General features: G+C 42.0%; 1 protein-coding gene across 5 annotated transcripts in view; it reads right to left on the minus strand.

Moving 5' to 3' along the window:
- Positions 1-18,900, minus strand: part of HCN1 (hyperpolarization activated cyclic nucleotide gated potassium channel 1) — a 1,346,554-nt gene that overhangs the window by 198,395 nt on the left and 1,129,259 nt on the right. For all 5 annotated transcript variants that reach the window (XM_069627242.1, XM_069627243.1, XM_069627244.1 and 2 more), the window contains exon 6: positions 346-586. In XM_069627242.1, coding sequence (XP_069483343.1) covers positions 346-586 — 241 coding nt within the window. The remainder of the gene's footprint in view (positions 1-345; positions 587-18,900) is intronic.

Consider the following 18,900-nt stretch of genomic DNA (forward strand, 5'->3'; position numbering starts at 1 on the left):
CAGCCTTGGTTTTAACCTCACATCACCCTAATGAATGTAGAAACCCTTCTGCAGCCAGAGTGACATGCAGGCCCCAGCAGGGCATGTTATAGGGCGGTAACTGTGGCCCCTTAATGAAACTCAAACATTTCATAATGAGTCTCTGGTAAAAGGGCAGACATTGGAGGAACCTCACACCACACAACATTAGGGTTGTTCAGGTTATTGCCAAACTAGTTTTCCAATCATTGGTTGATGACACTTTGCAAAGAATAGGACAAGTCTGCATAAGTTAATGTGCCAGTGTATTGCCTCTTAAAACACCTCCTAATTCACAGAGATGTTCTCCTGCTCTTAATGACTCACCTCCAAAATAAGACCCGTCTGTTAGCTTCATTTCCCTGCTGGACTTTGTGATTACCCCAGCAACTCCATGTTGAATGAAGTACATCTTTTTCCCGACAGCTCCCTCGCGGATGATGTAGTCACCAGGTTGGAATACCTCAAAGCGCAGCTTGCTCAGCATGGCAGTTACAAAATTTGGGTCTGCATTAGCAAAAAGTGGCATAGTGGCAACAAGCTTTCGACAGTTGAAGTTGACAATTTCCTAAGAAAAGGCAGAGACAATAGTTGAAAAATCGGATTATAACCGCATAAGCTATGATCTGTTAACAGCATAAATTCATAACAAAAACAGATATTGCTAAATAAATGATACAATCAATACTTTAAATATTTTGAAAATGTGATAACAAATAATTTCATCAAGCAGAGTTTCCAAAAGAAATCTGGAAATTAACTTGGATTTTCAAATAGATAACAATGTAGAGCAGAATTTGTGAAACACATCTAAGCATCTTATTGACAATGTTAAAATAAAAAGTATGACTACTCTTTTTTGAAAGCACATGAATATTATACAGTGTGTTTGAGCCATAGGTTGTAACTATTTTGTTTTTAAGAGAGGTACCTTTTGCAATGGGCTTAACACATATTACCTTTCATTGGCCCTCATTACGATACTGGTGCTAAACCATGGCGCTATTAGCACCATGGTTGGTGCCGGTATTGTAACAAGGTTGGCAGGGCGGTAATTCCCCATTGAACACTGGTGTAGACCAGCCGTTAAGGTCTAAGGTTAAGGTGATACCTTGGCAAATGGGAAGCCAGTGCAAAGATCGACTTAGAGCAGAAGTTGTGGAGAACCTGAGAAGATGGAAAATGCGACAATGGCTGCATTTTGATTGAAATGGAGTCTGTGTATGAAGTGGCTAGGAAGAACTGCAAAGAATGCATTGCTGGACTCTAGGCAGGAATTGACTAGGGCACCAACCATTGTGGCATGGTCAGAGTGAGGAAAGTACGGGAGAGTGCCTGACAATAACCAAAGTCAAAAGAAAACCGGTTTGACATTCTCATTGATTTGTTTGGGGATCCCCAGTTTTGGATTACAGAGGGTGGGGACGAAGGGTGGCGTAATGGACCATTTAGCAAATATTTTGCAACCAGGAGCATGATCTCATTTTTAATTCCAAGTTAATATTGGTCAACCACAATTCAGCCTCCTTGAATGTCTCCTACAGGCGAGATGCCTTGAAAAACAATTGGGTATCATTAAAGAATAATTGGTACTGAATGATAAAGCTTTGAATAAGGGACATCAAGGGCTTGACATACATTTTTATTTTTTTTATTTTAGGCAGATTAGTCAACAAGACTTTTTTGCCATTGCACTATTCAATAAGAAAACATCACATAAAAACATAAATATGCAGAATGTAGCAAATATCGGACAAAATAACATTGCAAATCAAGATTGACATGTTGTATGTGCAGCAAGCTGGAGGATCTATCATGATTGCTCCAAACATAAGGGGTACATTGGGTAATTGCAGTGTATACAATAAGATCACCTAAGAAACTAAGAATTAGTCCCAAAGCTTGGTAAGGTTGAATATCAGGTTATGTATGATTATTACCAGAAATATAATGTGGCCAGATATATTTGCAAGATATTTGATTTCTGTTAAAATGGCCATAGGCCATTTAAGTATTCCTGTGAATCCTACTAGGCTTTCACAGTGAAATGGCCAGGGATTTTAGTTTTGCTGATGTTGATTTTGAGGCAATTGTGTGTCATATAAGTGTGCACTTGTGCCTGCAGCCCTTTGGCCGTGTAATCCATTATGACCACGTCATCGGCATTGCTTAACCATTGTATTACTTGTTCCAAATTCTCGGCAGGTGAGCTTTGTCAGTGAGACAAAGCACTGGGAGGTCTGCCAAGCATAAGTTAAACATTATGGAGGCCAATATGCAACCCTGCTTCAGTCCTGCATCTGTCAGCACCCAATCAGTGACTGAAACCTGCTGGTTGGTACTAATTCGGACTCTGGTATTTGTGTGAAGTGCTATAAGCATGGCGAGAAGACCCTGTGGGATGCTTCATCTTAGTAACTTTAGCGAAAGTGTGTTCCTCACCACTGTGTCGAAGGCCATGCTTAAATCAATGAAGGCAGTATAGAAAGAAGGTTTGCAAATGTGCCATGACGTCTCCACAGTGGTGACTAAAGCTAGTAGGCTATTCATGCTGCTCGAGTGCTTAGAAAAACCTGTTTGGTTTGGGGGTAGAATGGTATTCTCTTCTATCCAATCATTCAATACGATCAATACAATACAAGGAAACATGTTGACAGGTGCCCCAAGCATTGCCACGGGAACCTTTTTTATGGACATGGATAATAATGCTGTGCATCCAGGTACTAGGAATGTGTCCCAAGTAACATATTTTCAAAATAACCTGTGTACAGAATCTGCCCAAAGGGGTGGTTCATTCTCAAGAGAAGGTTATAAATTCGAACATGTCCTGGGGCCTTCAGGTGTTTGCAGTGTTTTATAGTTCCTCGTTCTTTTTCCACATGCAAGTATTCCCAGTGATTTTCCTAATTGGTTAAACTTGGGCCTTCAAGAGTAATTAGACCTAAGGTGTTGTTGGTATGTAAAATCCATTTTTCATTTGAGACACCACTCGTGAGTGAGTTTGAAGGTCTGATGCTATTGATGATGATCCAAAAAGCTTTATGATTCCTGGTGAAGGTGCAAAAGGCAAGCGGGTGCCATGGTGCTCTATCCGCCTGTCGCAAATGTTCTCTAGGTACAATAGCTTTTTGGGCTATTACAGACTCAGTGAGCCTCATGCGAATGATATTTTGGATGTCATTTTTGAGTGTTGTTTTTTAGTGGTATATATTACTCCATCGTACCCTCTGCTATTATGACCAAGATTGGAACTGCTGTGCAAGTTGTTACAGTCCTAGTCTTATAGATCTTAGCACAGCTAGACAAAACAGTAACAGAGGTCTCATTATTCTTTTTTAGAAAATTATGACCAGAAAGGGAATGGCAGGCCACCTTGAGTTGACAATTATTCATACTGTTAAGGGTTCTCAACCATTAATAGAAGCTAGATTTGATTTATCAAGATTATCCATGTTACAGTCAATGCAGTTCAATCCTGTAATGATGTGAAGCGGCCCTGCATAGTCGTTGGATTAATAATAGAAGGCAACTGATAGGATCATGAGGAGAGGAAAGTAGTCGTTTTTCTCTCTCATCAGGACCATCATTTCCTCAACCAGTGGTAGAAGTCCAGCCTCAACAAACACATAGTTGATGGTTGAAGCATGCTTACCCATGACTCTAGTGTAACATCCAGGACAATCTCATGCACATTGGCCATTTAACATGGGAAAGCCATAGGGATATAGTAGACTGGCCCAATGCAAACCTTTGTGTCCTGACCCTGCACTGGGGCAGAGGGTGCTGTGAACTTAGCATACCTCTCATGTTTTACCAGGATTCTAGCATTGAAATCACCACATACAGAACTTGATATTTTCCCTATGCTGGCAAATATATGGTGGATCATAGATGTTGATCACTAGTAGGAATTGTTTGGTTACCACCATTTTAAATTCCCAACTAACACACTGTCAGAAAGAATCAATGAACGCAATATTGATGGTGTTACAAACGGTGACTCTGAGATCCCTTTCTGGTCTACATTTCGGTCCCTTGATCATGGGGGCTACTTTTGGCTTGCCATCAATCTCTAATTTATCAATCAGCCAAGTCTCTTGGAGCATAACTACACTGTAATTTGATATATTATCTAATAGGTCTTCCTTGGCAGTGTAGCGTGAGTATCCTCGGTTGTTCCATGAAAGAATGGTAATAGGTTTGCTAGGGCTGTTTGATAAGCAAGGGTTTAAGTTTCATAGGCAGCCACCGCCAATTGGTCAAAATAGAGACTTCAATATTGTTAATTGTTGTGGGGGCAGTGATTTGTCTATTGCGATGTTGATCGAGCTTAATAATGGGCTGGTTGTATTTTTCCATGCCTGAGACCATAGGGGGCAGTGTTAACTGGTTTGTTGATTGGGGAAGACACATTTTACATGTTTTGCTTTATGTGTGGAATGTATTTGTTCCCTCTATCTGACAAAAGATGTATTGATGACCATACAGTCATATCCTTTCTTGCAAAGGTCAGTGTCAAAGGAATCCACAAACTCGAGCAGGACATAAATATTGAAGGGGATTGGTGACAAAGAAAATCCCTGTGGGACACCACAAGTAACTGGGGAAGAAAATGAGGTAAAATGACCAATTTCCCAGGCTGTGTTCTTTTGTGTGCTTTTTTTTTGTTTTTTATTAATACATACAATGATGTGGGTGATTTATTTTCCAAAGGGTAATCTGTTAAGCAGACTCCTCTTTGTGACCAACTACATGCCAAATGCAATTGTACTCGTTCCCTGCTACATCAGTAGCATGAACCATAGCACTTGCTCTGGTCTTAGCGCAGAGCAGGTTCGTAGGTCATTCGATGCCCACTCGACTGCTGCAGGGACAGCAAAGTCACTATGGCACAGGGGCAACACTTAAGATATTAAGATTTGCCCCCTGAACCAACACTATGATGATCATGAGAACCCAGACTGCCGGTGGCAGGATAATCTCTAGAACATAAACTAAGCCTGCGTTTAGGCATAGTGCATGGCATTACTTAGGAACATGGCCACCACCTTTAAATTGACATCACACATGTGTCAGCTCCTTTGAGTCAGCTCTGCTTTGGAATGGAAAGCATATTCGGGTACGTGGGCCGATACTGACAAATGGCTGAACAGAAACCCAGACAACCCAGCATCTCTTAGGTACCCTCTATAAGGTAGCGTAACAGCCTCCTCATCGACAGCCACTCATCAGGCAGCTTTCCTGGGTCCAAGTATCAAAGGAGCATGCTCATTCAGAAGGAGTAGCCTCACACTAGTGTGCTGCATGTCCAGAAGCATTTGTTTTCAGTAAGGAGGGAAGTGGGGGGAGTCGGATAGACAGGAGCGCTATGGTCACTGGAAGAAGCCTTCCACCATCTTGTTTCTCGCTGTCTCTCTTTCCCTTTCCTTTCCCCTCCACTTGCTCTGGAACAAGGCACTTTGGGTGTGACATTAACTGGGCAAAGTCCACTCTGGCCAGAAACAAGGATAGGCCAGCTAAAGCAGGCTAGCTTTAGACCAATCACCTGAGGACTTGTGCATTTAAAAGTAGGTGTCTTCCAGGTCTTCCACCCCTTCAGCAGATTCCTCTCTTTTCCTCTTGGATCCTTTAAGGCCATAGAGTCGTCCTGAAAAACTCATTTGGACTTCCTTTGGGAGAGTTATACTCTCCAAAACCCTCAGCCTGAGGTGAAAAAGTAGCCTGTCCTAGACAGAAGCAAGATCTGTCCCCTAACCACTCCCAGGGCACATTGGGAGTGACCACTGCTGTGGACCATGACCAACCACTCTGCAATTGATCTTCTAAGCTAGAGGAGAAGACCCAGAATGGAAGCATACTTTCCTCGAGTCCTCTGTGGAGGATTCACAGCAACCGGAGGGCCAGACCAGCCGTAATTCCTTTTTCACCGCACTCAACCAATTGTTCCAGGTTCACTGCATCTTGAACGAGAGGTAAAAACCTGGTGTCTGCATTCCTCCAACCAGCCAACTAGCTTAGATAGAGTATTACAAAAAATCTTAAAGAAACCTACTTGAAATGTCAGTGTCCCTCGGGTCTAAGAAATCTTATTTTTGGTAAGATGTCATTATAATCACTTACTAGGTAATACCACAATACTTTTCACATACTTAACATGCATATATGTGTCTCTAGTTATATGCAGTCTTGACAAAACAAGATACTTCACTTTAAGAGATGAATTTGCTCTACAACACTATACTTTTGAAACTCACCCTGAGAACCTATCACAAGGTCAGCATGCCTTCACAATATTTCTTTGCTCTGACTTGTTCTCCTATAGATCTTAAACTACTAGCACAATCTTAGATGGTGGCCCTTCCACATTTAACAACTAAGTGCTGCCCATAGAATGCTTGTCCCCCATTAGCCCAATCTTATTAAATGCATACTACTTCATAATTAAGCTAACTAAACTAATCCAATTGACCTATATGGCACAGTCATGTGGTCTATAATCAGATCTAATTGAAAGTTGAGATTATCCCTTTTTTATGTAAAAATGTAAGTGATCATTATTTTATTTCAATGTATGCAACTTTACAAAAGAATGTAAACATTGACTGAATACCTTTTTGCATAGATTTCAGTATCAAATATGAGTCTAAGTAAAGGTTATCTTCTCTAATGTTCCTTTATAGAAATAATTGTGAAACGTCTTGCCTCTGATGAAGAGTCAAAAACTCGAAACACGTTGGGCCAATAAAACAATAAATATTATGTTCTTGTGAGATTTTGAATTTGTCAATTGAATTATTAATGTAATAATCTTCTGTTTATCAAGTACATAATAGTCTGTGAAATTGTATGCTTACTCTATGGGACTACAGGTTAGCCGCACTTTTCTAGACATTGTATATCCCATATAACTAATTTGTCTGATGCACTCACACTATAGATAGTGTGCACTGGATGGGAGTTCCCTAATAGAGAACCCTTCTTTTGTGTTGATGTGTCAGCCCACCAGGAATTGAATCCAAGTACTGCTGACACTGAACTGCCCCCACAGTCCACTTGGACCCTAGAGAATCGTTAGGTTCAGATCGCCCCTGTTTTCAACAAGATATCCTTTTTTTATGGTAGTATCTTACCCACCACACCTGAAACTATGCTCAGAGTGCTACTTTCATCTGTCTGTTGCATCTTCTCTGTTCTTTCTTTCGGGTTTAGGGTCTTTGTATAGTGTTCATTTTTCATTCTACATGCAGATGGTGTGTTTAATTAAAGTGTTCATATGGTTATATAACAATGATTGGGCATTCCCTTTATTTTGGACTGTGTTGTGTGGGTCCCTACTTGTTCACCTACATGAGAGTATAGCCTTCCCTTGGCCCACATTACCACAAAAGGCGAAGGAGGTATATCTCTTAATTGTCCCCGTTTTACCTTTATGATCACGTTGTGTTTTGATTTTTAGAAGTGTGAGGGCTGGGTGGGCCATTTACCCCTACTAATCCTTGTACTCAGAATCCAATTAGTCAAAATTGCACAATGGTTACATTATGTGCAATGATATAAGGAATTGAGAGATGTTTTGTCTTTTCCAAATGTTCTCATCTCATTGATGAGAAAAATGGGGGGATGTTGTCAGGTTGTGTGCTAAGTCACACAAGTTAAGCGCTGCCCTGTAGCCATCGCAGGTTGTTCACCTTCAGTTTACAGCCACATGTGTAGTGCATTGCAGGTGTGCAATTCGTTAAAATGCATAATTTTTGCTCCTGGAAATTGAGTTTTGATTATAAATTAGTGCTGTTTTGTACATAGATTTTTCAACTCAACTCAGACATCTCTCAAGGATGCATCTTTCATATTTCATTTTTCCATAGGCAATATGGGAAATTCTTTAAACATGAGCAAAGCGAAAACCACTCAACTGCTTTGCGCCAAGTAGGGAAGGAAAGCAGACCAGATTTGCCCTTTGCTGGTTCAGTGTATATCTATCTAGAACTTGTTTTTGAAGAAAACTGACCGAGAAGGATGCCTCAACCCCCCAAAAAATATTTTATGTTTCCATTGTGGATTGTAGCACTGAGGTTTTTCAGAAATATCTTTTTTTTGCCCAATGTGAGCTAGTAAAAAGAAAAGCACTGAAAGTGATATTTCGAGGTGAGAATGGAGAGATTTCAAATCAGGGTGGATCTGGGAACAATGAAAGAGAGCTGATTACTGAATTTTACTCTTTGGAAAGTGTTACGAGTGGAATATTTAAAATTGTCTATTTGCAGTAGTACCGTGGGTGATTTTCCACATACTGTTGGTATTTCAAATGATACTATGAGACGGGTTAGGGGCACCTCGAATTCAGGGATGGATGTGGGGACTTGGGAGGAGTTTTGTAATTTGTAGAATTTCCAACTGTTCACGAGAATCAAGAACATACACTGCACTCTTACAAGAATTATCCTTGTGGGATGGAAAGCTGCACACTGGTTTTCACAGGACAATTTTGCAAGGAAAATCTTGTTGGAATAAAATCGGGTAAACAAAAAAGGATTAACATAGTCTTTTACACTAATTGTTGCAGAGCGACTACTGTCTTTATGTCTAATTGGTGGAAGCTGTCTTTTACCCTTTTGTGGTAACCAGTGAGCTTGGCAGCAGGACATGGCCAGGGGCAACTGTCATCTTCTATATCCCTTAAAATGTATTACTTTAGGTGGGGTAGTTAACTATTCCAGGAAGTAAGCACCCAACTTAGGGGCAGCAGCCTTTATTGTCTGAGATGAGACTGTTGTGAAGGATTACCATCTGGTAAGGGTGAGGTTTGTGAGCTTTTGGGATTTGTATTACCTAATTCAATGATACAGGTTTGTCATCCTCATCCTTCAGTATGCTGACATCAGCAGCACCTTCTCCCCAGTGGCACAGGACAGGTACAAAGCTCACATGTGCTTTCTTAACAGTTGTTGGGACACACATGTCACTGCAGAGAGAGGTTGCATTTAACTTCTGAATTCTGATCCGAAACTGAATAATAATCTTTCTAGACTGGATGTCTCTGTTGCAACCAGCATGGCATCGGCCAGTGGGAGTTGCCTACTTTTTGATGCTTTGTGAGTTCAGGTAACACCACTCTCCAGAAAAAGAGCCTCTCAGCATGAGCTGTCCTCGGAAACAGGAATCAAAGGGTGAACCCTATACAAAAGGACTGGCCTCACACCAAGGTGTTGCACACCAAAAGCCGTTTGATGCTATGGCTCACAGAAGGGGTCATGGTTAATGTAGACAGAGGAAGCTCAGCACAGGTGGGTAAGGGATCCACCATCTTCTTTCCCTCTGTAACTCATGTTCCTTCCTGTCTCCTCCACTTCCTCTAGCACAACACATTTTGGGTATGATGCAAGTGGGCAAAGCGTACTTGTCACTAGAACAGGAACTGGACCCATTAGAAAAAAGGTATTCTTTTGTCCAATTGTCTCTTGTCATGTGCCTATAAAAGAGGGGGTCAACCACTCCTTCTGTGATACAATGTTGGACCATTCAGGGCATAGGTATAACTACATTTGGGCTCTCAGCTATTGATGTGAAGAAGGAGTGTCCCAAGGCAGTGGCAATCTCTACTCCCTATCTACTCACAGGTCACATTGGGTGTGAGTTTTGGTATAGACCAAAAACAGTGACACTGCTGCAACCAACCTGGGTTGGGAGAAAAGAGAGAGAAAGGACTAACCTTGTCTAAGAGCCCTGCTAAAAATTTCACAGCATCCTGAGAGCCAGAGCATCCATGATCCCTGTTTTTATACAAACCACCCCTGTTCAAGCCACCATCAACGATGCCAAGCCAATGGAAACTGCCAGTGCTGTCTTTGGCACTGAATCGACTTTGAACCACTGTGTTAAAATCATTGAGCCTTCTTGATAGCATAACAGTCCAGCAGAGTCTAATCACCTTGCTGGCTCGACAACCAGTCCACCTTACACTCTACTCTGAATCACTACATAGAACACAGCATTGAACCACCAGGGCTTCCATCACAGCTCGACTGGAACCGCTGGATCATTGTTTCACGCATCTACCTGAACCAGCAGTCTTCATTGTCTCGCAACATGCTCAATTGTCAAACCAGTTCTGCTGATCCCTTTGATATGCACTGATCAATGTCGTTTATGAACCGCACATCGCACCTACTCAAACCCACAACAAAGCTCACTTGGTGTGTGACTCAACAGCTTCCACGTCGATTTGACCTGAAATCACAAACTGTGCTTTAGCCACTTATACTCTTTGAGAGCAGAAGTAATTTCATCACACCCATCCCTTAAACTCAGTTGCAAAATGTTTATGCCATTGACCAGGTCTAAATGCTTCACATCTTGCCACAGTGGTCACTGTGGTTATTCTAAAATATGAGCCCAATTGAAGGGCAGATATCCCATATGAACAATAAAGCAGGAGGGTGTTCAAGTACACTACAGTTTCTTTTAAAGTAATACATGCAGGCAGATTAGAACTTCTCTGGTTGTCACTCATGTGAGTTAAACTTGCCTAAAGGTCAGAAAGATCTATTTTCAGTAATTGTATACCCTTACATTTACTGGCCATTTCCATCTGCCGTGACTTAAATTGAGTGTCTGATGTGGACTGTAAATAAAGAGAATATTTATTTGGTTCATACATGTGCACCAATGTTTGGCAGTATAAGGACTGTGCAGCTGGTACTTTTGACTAATGTTACTAAACCAATGTGCAATAACATGTATCTCAGATCTTAGAAAAAGTGCACCAACAGATCATAATCAAATTTCTAGCAGCAAAAAGTTATGAGAAGCAATCTAGATGTATTTTTGATGTAATCTGTTCCCCGAAAAAGGTGGAGTGGGAACCAAAAGTGTCCCTGGTTTATTTTATCAAAGAATCCCCATATTATACCATGTTGGAATACGTTACATATAACCTAATCATCTGTTCAGACTAACGAAAATATTACTGGAAGCTTTATAACAAATTCTTTACTAAGAAATTGGGGGATTAGGAGAGATGTTATGAAGGGTTTGGGTTGCCTGGCAGAGGGGATAGTGTGACGAATCCCATGATGTCATCACTGCTTCCGAATGGGGAAGCCCCTTCTCATGAGGCCATGGAGGTGAGGATGCTACCCAATATTCCCCCTGGGCTTGGTACTCAGCGGGTGGATCACATGGTAGGGGAAACCCCCTTTGGGACCAGTGAGGACAACATCAGGAGAACACAGTTTTTCTCCTTCACCCCATACCATATGTACATTTCTAAAACAGTCCATGTAGAGAGTACTGAGACAAGGAATATTCCTAGTGAGTTACCACACCAACCCTCACATAGTACTGAGATGAGGAGGCGGTGCGGAGCAGTACTGAATAACCATTAGAACCACTTTTAGCAGTCTATTGGTTCACATCCATTGACTGGAAGAAGGAAGATAAAAACCAAAGAAGGACTTGACAGATTGTCAAGCCCTCTTTGGAGGAATTGCGAGAGCCAGAAGAAACCTGACGTGCAGGCGGATGCTGACCGGGAAGCCAAGAGGAAGCAGAGACAGTCCGGGGCCTTTCCAGGACACGACAACCACACAGCCTATAGGTGGACAAAGACTTTGGTCCCCTGAGAGACCCAGGAAGCATGGAGGTCCGAGACCATGCTGTCCAAAAAGGAAGCAAGACTGCAGAGTCACAGCAGAGTCGCAGCAGAGCAAGGGTTCTCCAGGAAAGCACCAGTCCCTTGAAAACGAGCCGAGCTACCGTAAGGGAGCCGTCAACAATGCAGACCACACCACAAGGTACGGGGAAAGGTGGGTATGAAGTGAAGGCTCTAGGAGGCTGTGGCCTGAATAGCAAGGTTGGGAAAGGAAGTTCTGGGATCCTAGAACAGTCAGAAAAATGCAGAGAAGCACACAGAGTTGTAATTAGGCATGACAGGAGAGTGAACCAAGCCCACATGAGGGAAAACTGAGGTTGGAATTGTGAGTGTGGGACTTGTATCCAAATAACAAGAACTGCAACTGGATTGACAGTACATTTAGTGCTTGGCAGGTTAGTGAACCAAGCCTGTATCACCCGCCTGCATCTTCATCGCAGTACCTGGTGAAAGGGAACCTCGCACCATGTACAGCGACCTGGTGAGAGGTTCCCTCTCTGCACACCAGGGTCAAGGACACTTTCAGCTTGGCAAGCATGCATAGGCTATTCTTATTTGTTGCAGTACTTGGTGAGAGGGAACCAGGTCTTCCCGGTAGCATTAGGGCTCCACCACAGCTTTGAAGCATACAGTTTGTTCTTCTTCAGTACAGTAAACAGCAAGAGGAAGCCAAAGCTGCTAACCAGCGTCTGGGACCCCAGGAACAACTTTTTGCCACCCACCACCAAGGATTGCTTGAAACCATATTTGGAAAATCCTACTAAGACAAGAACTGCATTTTGTCCAGGAGAAGGGTAGTCATCTGAACATTGGGACTTTTGCTTTGGACATTCTGACATAGTTATTTCAGTTTTAGTCATGTAATCCCCTCTTAGAGTTAGGACAAGATTGGGCTTTTCTTTTCCTTTGTATTCTTTAATAAAGGTTTACAGAAAACACCATGACCCCTCCTTGACAGAGTCTTACTTCTGCACCCTTACAGTAGGAAGAGCAGAAAACCAGGATACTGTTACAAAATAAGCACAAGGATATGCAGTTACTAAACCGCCTATGCAGCCCTCAACTACACAAACCGATAGTGATCCCAATCATTAATGCGAAACAGACACATTCACAAGCTATACCTCCTTCGCCTTTTGTGGTAGTGTTGGACGAGGGGATGCTACACTCTTATGAGTGATGTGAGGGATGCTACACTCTTATGAGTGATGTGAATGTGATAACAGGAATGTCCAATCAGGGCTCTATAAAAATATGTACACTTTAATTAAACATAGATATATACAAATAACCGACTATAACAACACTAACAAAACACCAAACCCTAGCAAAAGGAACATAGAAAATACAGGAAATTAATATGAAAGCACTCTGAGAAATGCAGCAATGTCACTTTGACAGGGATATGTCCTTTATGGAAACAGTACAAAAGAGCAGGTTAGCAGATACTGGTTCACAAAACTGCACTAAGGAGGTATGGGCCACTCAAAAGTACCACATTAACAAGGGGGGTCCTGGGAGTCCCTCTGCCAGACATTAGTCCTGGTTATGAGATACTTACCCAGAGTCTTTAACTCACTATCTTTCACAGAGAAGAAATATCCCAAAGATATCAGTTTTTGTCCTGCCCTGGGGCCGTCCAGCACCGAAATGCTAGGCAATTCTCCTCTGAACAAGAGTACCAACAGATACCCCAGACACGTGTTTCGGTCTGGTTGGACCTCATCAGTAGGGTGGATCTGTGTCTCTCTAAGAATAGTGAGCAAGGGGTCCACGTCTGGATTCCCCTAGTAACTTAGGGTGAGACCCAAAGTTACTTAAATATGCAAATTGGCAACCACATCTGGAAACCTTCTGTAATACGACCTTGTTTGACCAAGGCCATTGCCCTCCTCACTCCGCAGAGTTGATGGCAAGTCTTTTCTTCATACGTTTCGCCAATCATAGTCTTCTTCTTCATCTTCAAGAAACAGAGGGTCCCCGTGCAATGGAACGCCAGGAACTGTTCCTTTGCCACACAAAGGTTACTATTTCCTGCCAGAGACTGCCCCTGTTCACAATGCTGGTTTTCCTTGATCTCCTCTTAAACTTGCAAGCCTAGATAGAAAAACCTTTACTCATGTGCTAGTGCCTTTTTTCTAGGTCTGACTCCCAATCGACTCCACATAACTCTTTTATACTGATACATTGTGGCATCTTCTGTTCTGCAAAGTTACATGTATGCATTTGATTTTTCTCCCAATTACGTTTTTGTAATAAATATTGTGTGTGGACATTCACTTACTGGGTATTAACAACAAGTGTATACTGTACCTATTAACCAACCCATCCACCTCCTCAGCATTACACCAGGGATGCTCTGTCACACTCATCATTTGGAGAGCCTGGTGATCGTTAAGGAATCACTAGTAGTACTTATGTTAGGACGATCCGGACTATAGAGATATTTTAAACCAAATCCATAATGCATGACTGATTACTTCTGACTTATGGAAGGAAATGTATTGTCCCTTTTTTCACTAGTGCCCATGTCATATAATATAGTTTTCATTGTGTCCATACTTGAAGAGCTTTCACCAACAAAGCCGTAATAGGTTTAAATCTCATGAATCCCAAATTACAAATTCGAATTAACTCAGGAGTTCCTAATTACCTTCTTGCTAGTCAGCCAGCACATTGATAAAACCTAGCGCTCCGACGAGAAAGGAAGCAGTTGGCACACAAAATGGGAGAACTGATGGTTCCAGAGTAATATGTCAACATGCTAGATAAAGTCAAACCCTGAGAGAAATGAATCTAAAATACAACCTTTTACGAGAAATATGTCTAAAATACGGCTTTGGTCTTGAGTGATATAGTGATGGTTAGGTTGGGTATTTTTCAGTTTCAAAACATGGGGACAACATCTAATCAAGCAAGGAAATCAAGTTGTTAGGGGAATCTCGGAAGTATGATTCAAGTCGGCTTTGACAGAACACCAGTGAGTTGGAACACTGAAGTATTTGGGAATGTCTATGGATGTTTCATCAATGAATTTGACAGACATAGCTCAGATAGAGGCAGGTTTATACAATATAACCCCATTGTTGAAAGGGTTAAGAGTAACAGAACAATTGCCAAGCTGTTTAAATATGGTGACGTTGTCTAACGAGCCCCACTTTTACCAAAAGCACTTAGTGTCTGATTCTTTCCAGAACTTTATATTTTTCAAAGGACATTCCATAAGAAGGTTTTTTGTAAGAACCACATTTTTTTTAATGCGTAGTACAATCTACATGAACGAGGACCTATGTTGCCCTTTTCTTGGAGGGCAAGAGAAGGGAATTAAATCAACCTACTATCCTTATGCTGATTTCCTGAACTTTAGCACCACTGTTCTGATGGAAAACACTGCTCTCACGTTTAATCCGTAGCAGCAGAAACACCCATTGCTTTTGACAAGTTAATAATTGAAAACTGTCAGTGTGAGAAGCCACTGGAAGTGGACTATTTTCTTTCTTGTTTTCACACCTGTGCAGTTTTCATAGATAGAATTCAAGCCGGTAGGGGGCTGATTCATAGAATTATTTGCGCCGAAAAACGAGAATTTGTGCACCATTCTGCCCGCAAATCCCTGTTAACAAATGGGGCTTTGTGGGCAGAATGGCGCACAAATCTCTGTTTTTTGGCACAAATAATTCCATGAATCAGCCCCTAAGTGATATTTTCATGGCCACTTAGTTTGCAATCTTTGTTAACTTTATTTAGAACAATTTAGTTTTGTTTTGGGTGATAACATTCTGTGTTTAAAAAAAAAACATGTGTTATGAATTGTTAATTTCACTTTCATATTAACAGCGTGATGTATCTACACACGATATTGTAATGCTGTAGAATGTAATAGAGCGTTAATTAGATGACGATAGCACATGAGTGAGTGGCAACATCCAATCAATGGATAGGAACACGGGCTGACACTGGCCAGTGCAGGCCCTTATTCTGTTCCTCGTTCTGGTGTCTCTCCCTAGAGAAATATTTCTGTCACCATTTACTCTAGCCCCACTTTTCCCCAGGCTCTGAATCTCCACCCCACCTCTCTCCCCACTCCCCTCACCGTCAATAAACGTGCAGTCCTCCACTCATCCAAAGACCACGACTCACCACTCACTTGCCAGAAGTCTTCACTGGTCTTCACTTCTATCTCTCACTTTCGTGCCTCAAGACTATTACTCCCGTTAGCCTGTTTTGCTTTGTAGTTTCGGGCATGTGCATTACAAACTATTTCATCTTTGTAAAAAGTATTGGCACACCGGGACGCATGAGACCAGGGACAATAATATTAAATGCTGCTTGGGTGGATGGGCTAGGCTGATATCGGCTCACCACCCTGAGCACTGGTAAACACTTTGCTGATGCCTACCTGATAAATGCCAAGTCCACCCGCAAATTATGTCTGTTAATATTTGAAACACTTTTGATATTTGGAAAAGGGGTTTTGCAGAGTGACTAGAAGACTGTAACTAGAATCTGACAGCTACAAACAGCCACGACTTCAGCTTTATCATAAAACTAATGATGTATATGAACATAGGATGTCAGTACAGGTTCTAGGCATTTGTGATTTCAAAGTTTATTTCCCTTATGTTCCCGTTAATACCCCTAAATGGTTTTAAAATTCATGTAGAAGAGAGTTATTTATGTTTATAGTAAGCTTCACTGGTTTCCATTTTAAAACCAAACATGCTATTTTAAAACCGAATCTCAACAGGTAGCAAATGAAGGAATGTATTAGCCAACGAGACAAACTTATTTTTTTCATCTTTCAAACAGCATATGACTTCATTTTGCACAACCTGACTCATAGAGATCATGTTCGTGAGAAGTCAACTGTAAAGGGAAAAACACTAATACAATCTATGGTTTTGAACAGCCCCAGATGTCAAAGTCCATGCTTAACGTTAGCACCCGGGCGGGGGGTGGGAGCTAGCCAATCAGTGGCTAGCAATGTGAACTTGAACAGCTAGTGCCTGCCGCGTTCCTATTCAACTGATGGCCGGCTCCCCCGCCACCATCTGCCAACCATCCTCCGACCCAGGATGACCTAGAAAAAAGGACAGCAGGAACGGGATTAGCAGTAGGGGGTGTGAAGAATTTACTTGCTTGACAGTGGGAGAACAATCAGGTTATGTATGGAAAAGTGCAGGCTATCCCGGTGTTACAGTGCAAAATAATGCACATTACAGTTTGCCATTTAACAATTGCAAAGCATATGTTTGGAGTGCATTGAGAATGCAATACCCAGATACATCAGACATGAGCATGATCATGACAGGCAAAATGAGGATACCCAAGGATCCATTGGCATATATGCAGGCAATACAAGGGAAGGAGACTTGTACCAGAAATATACATATATTGTACCACATTTTATGCCAGGGTCTTCCCGACAAAGTGTAGAAACAGCTACAGAAAATGTTAGGGAATGAGATGAAGCAATGGCGCGAGATAAGTTGGAATATTGTCCATTATTGTCGATTGAGACAAGAAAAGGAAAGAAACACAGTAGAAGACAGGCTAAGAGGGGAAGCTAAATTGGTGCAGAACAAATAATCAAAGGTAACTGAAGAAGGGGCAATGATCACAAACGTTGGAGGATAAAATTATGAACAGGAATATCAACAGCAGGGGGTGAGTGGATATGTGGGAGGAAGAGGAGAAAGTAACTTTTACCCCACAGGTAGGGGGGACGCACCAAGGGGATGAGAGCATGGATTTGGAGGTAAATATGGAGGAGGTTTGGGTGGAATGGGACCATGATTTGGAGTATTTGGAGGGGTTGGAGCAGTGTTGGACGTGTGTGAAGATAGAGCATTATACATGGGCATGTAGGAACAGGGGGGCAATGAATGGAGGATGGCAACAACCTGGTCCAAGAGGGGGCCTGTTTTCCCCCACAAAATTCTGTGCAGACACAGCAAGAGCAGGGCACATTTCAATAAACACAGCAGCAACCATTCCACAACAGACGCAATCACAGACAGAGCTGCAAATGCAGCTACAGATGCCCCAGCCACTACAGAAGCACAAGCCACAGATACAGCAGTTACAACAGCCTCAGCAAACACTGAATCCATTATAAATGCAAATGCAACAGTCCGTACACTGGGACAGAAATATATTGCTACAAACTATGTTAGCCACAACTGCGGGTGCGGCAGTGGTTAGAGAGAACCCCTTCAAAGGATCAGGGAAGAGGATTTATTTATCCACAACAGGACAGCCACGAGAAGCTTGATGTGTCCAGTGCTGTCATTAACTCTTGCCCCGAAAAGGAACCCGGGGCGGGGGTGAGAATAGGGGATAGGATGTTTTCCTTTTTGGTTGAGGTTGGAGCAACACAATCTTATGTCAATGAAGGAGTGTTTCCACTGTCAGAAATAACAATAGACACAAAAGGGCTCTCTGTGGCTATGACAAAGGTTCCATTCACAGAAGAACTACCTATAAAAGTGGGAGAGAATACAAGGGCTGCACCATTGTTGTATTCTCGGAAAACACTGGTTAAAGTATTGGGAAGAGACCTGATGGCCAAATTAAGCAAGACAATTTAATTTACTGATAATAAGTTCAACAACATGCATGTATTATACAAATGCAGGAGAGTTCCTGTTAGCGTTCCACAGATGCAAAGCTGTATGAGGGATGCCCCTAAACTCAGAACTGTTCCTTTATGGAGTGCAGGTGTTGCTTGGATGGCTTCCACTGATATGAGACAAGCTGTTACGATTACCCACATAGTTTTTGTTTAGAGCAGAAGTACCCAAGGATGTTGCAGAAGTGGAGATCATAACAATATATTTAGAAACAGCAGTTGTGCAAAAGGACAGGGTAGTGTTAGATGGGACAGGCGAGGAAGGTGTTAGCTGGTGGACTGTCATAGCACTGGACCCAACACAATGGTTGAGCGACATGAAAGATGATGAGCTATTTGAAGATGACGATACAGATGACAAAGTGATTTTCTGAATGTTCCATTCTATGCCAATTGCAAATACAGTACAGGGAAGTACCTTAGATACCATTATTAGCTAAGAAGGTATCATCTTTTTTTAAACAAGATTTGGCAAATGCACCACGCATATTATGGTATAGCAGTCCTTAAAACGTAGCTCTGCTGAAAGGGATTGGAGCAGTATGAATACAATTGGAGGAGGGGCAATCATACCCCGAGTTAAACAATATCCCATGTCAAG

Source organism: Ambystoma mexicanum, chromosome 6p (genome assembly GCF_040938575.1).
Source record: "Ambystoma mexicanum isolate Mex_15411 chromosome 6p, UKY_AmexF1_1, whole genome shotgun sequence".
Lineage (NCBI taxonomy): Eukaryota > Metazoa > Chordata > Amphibia > Caudata > Ambystomatidae > Ambystoma > Ambystoma mexicanum.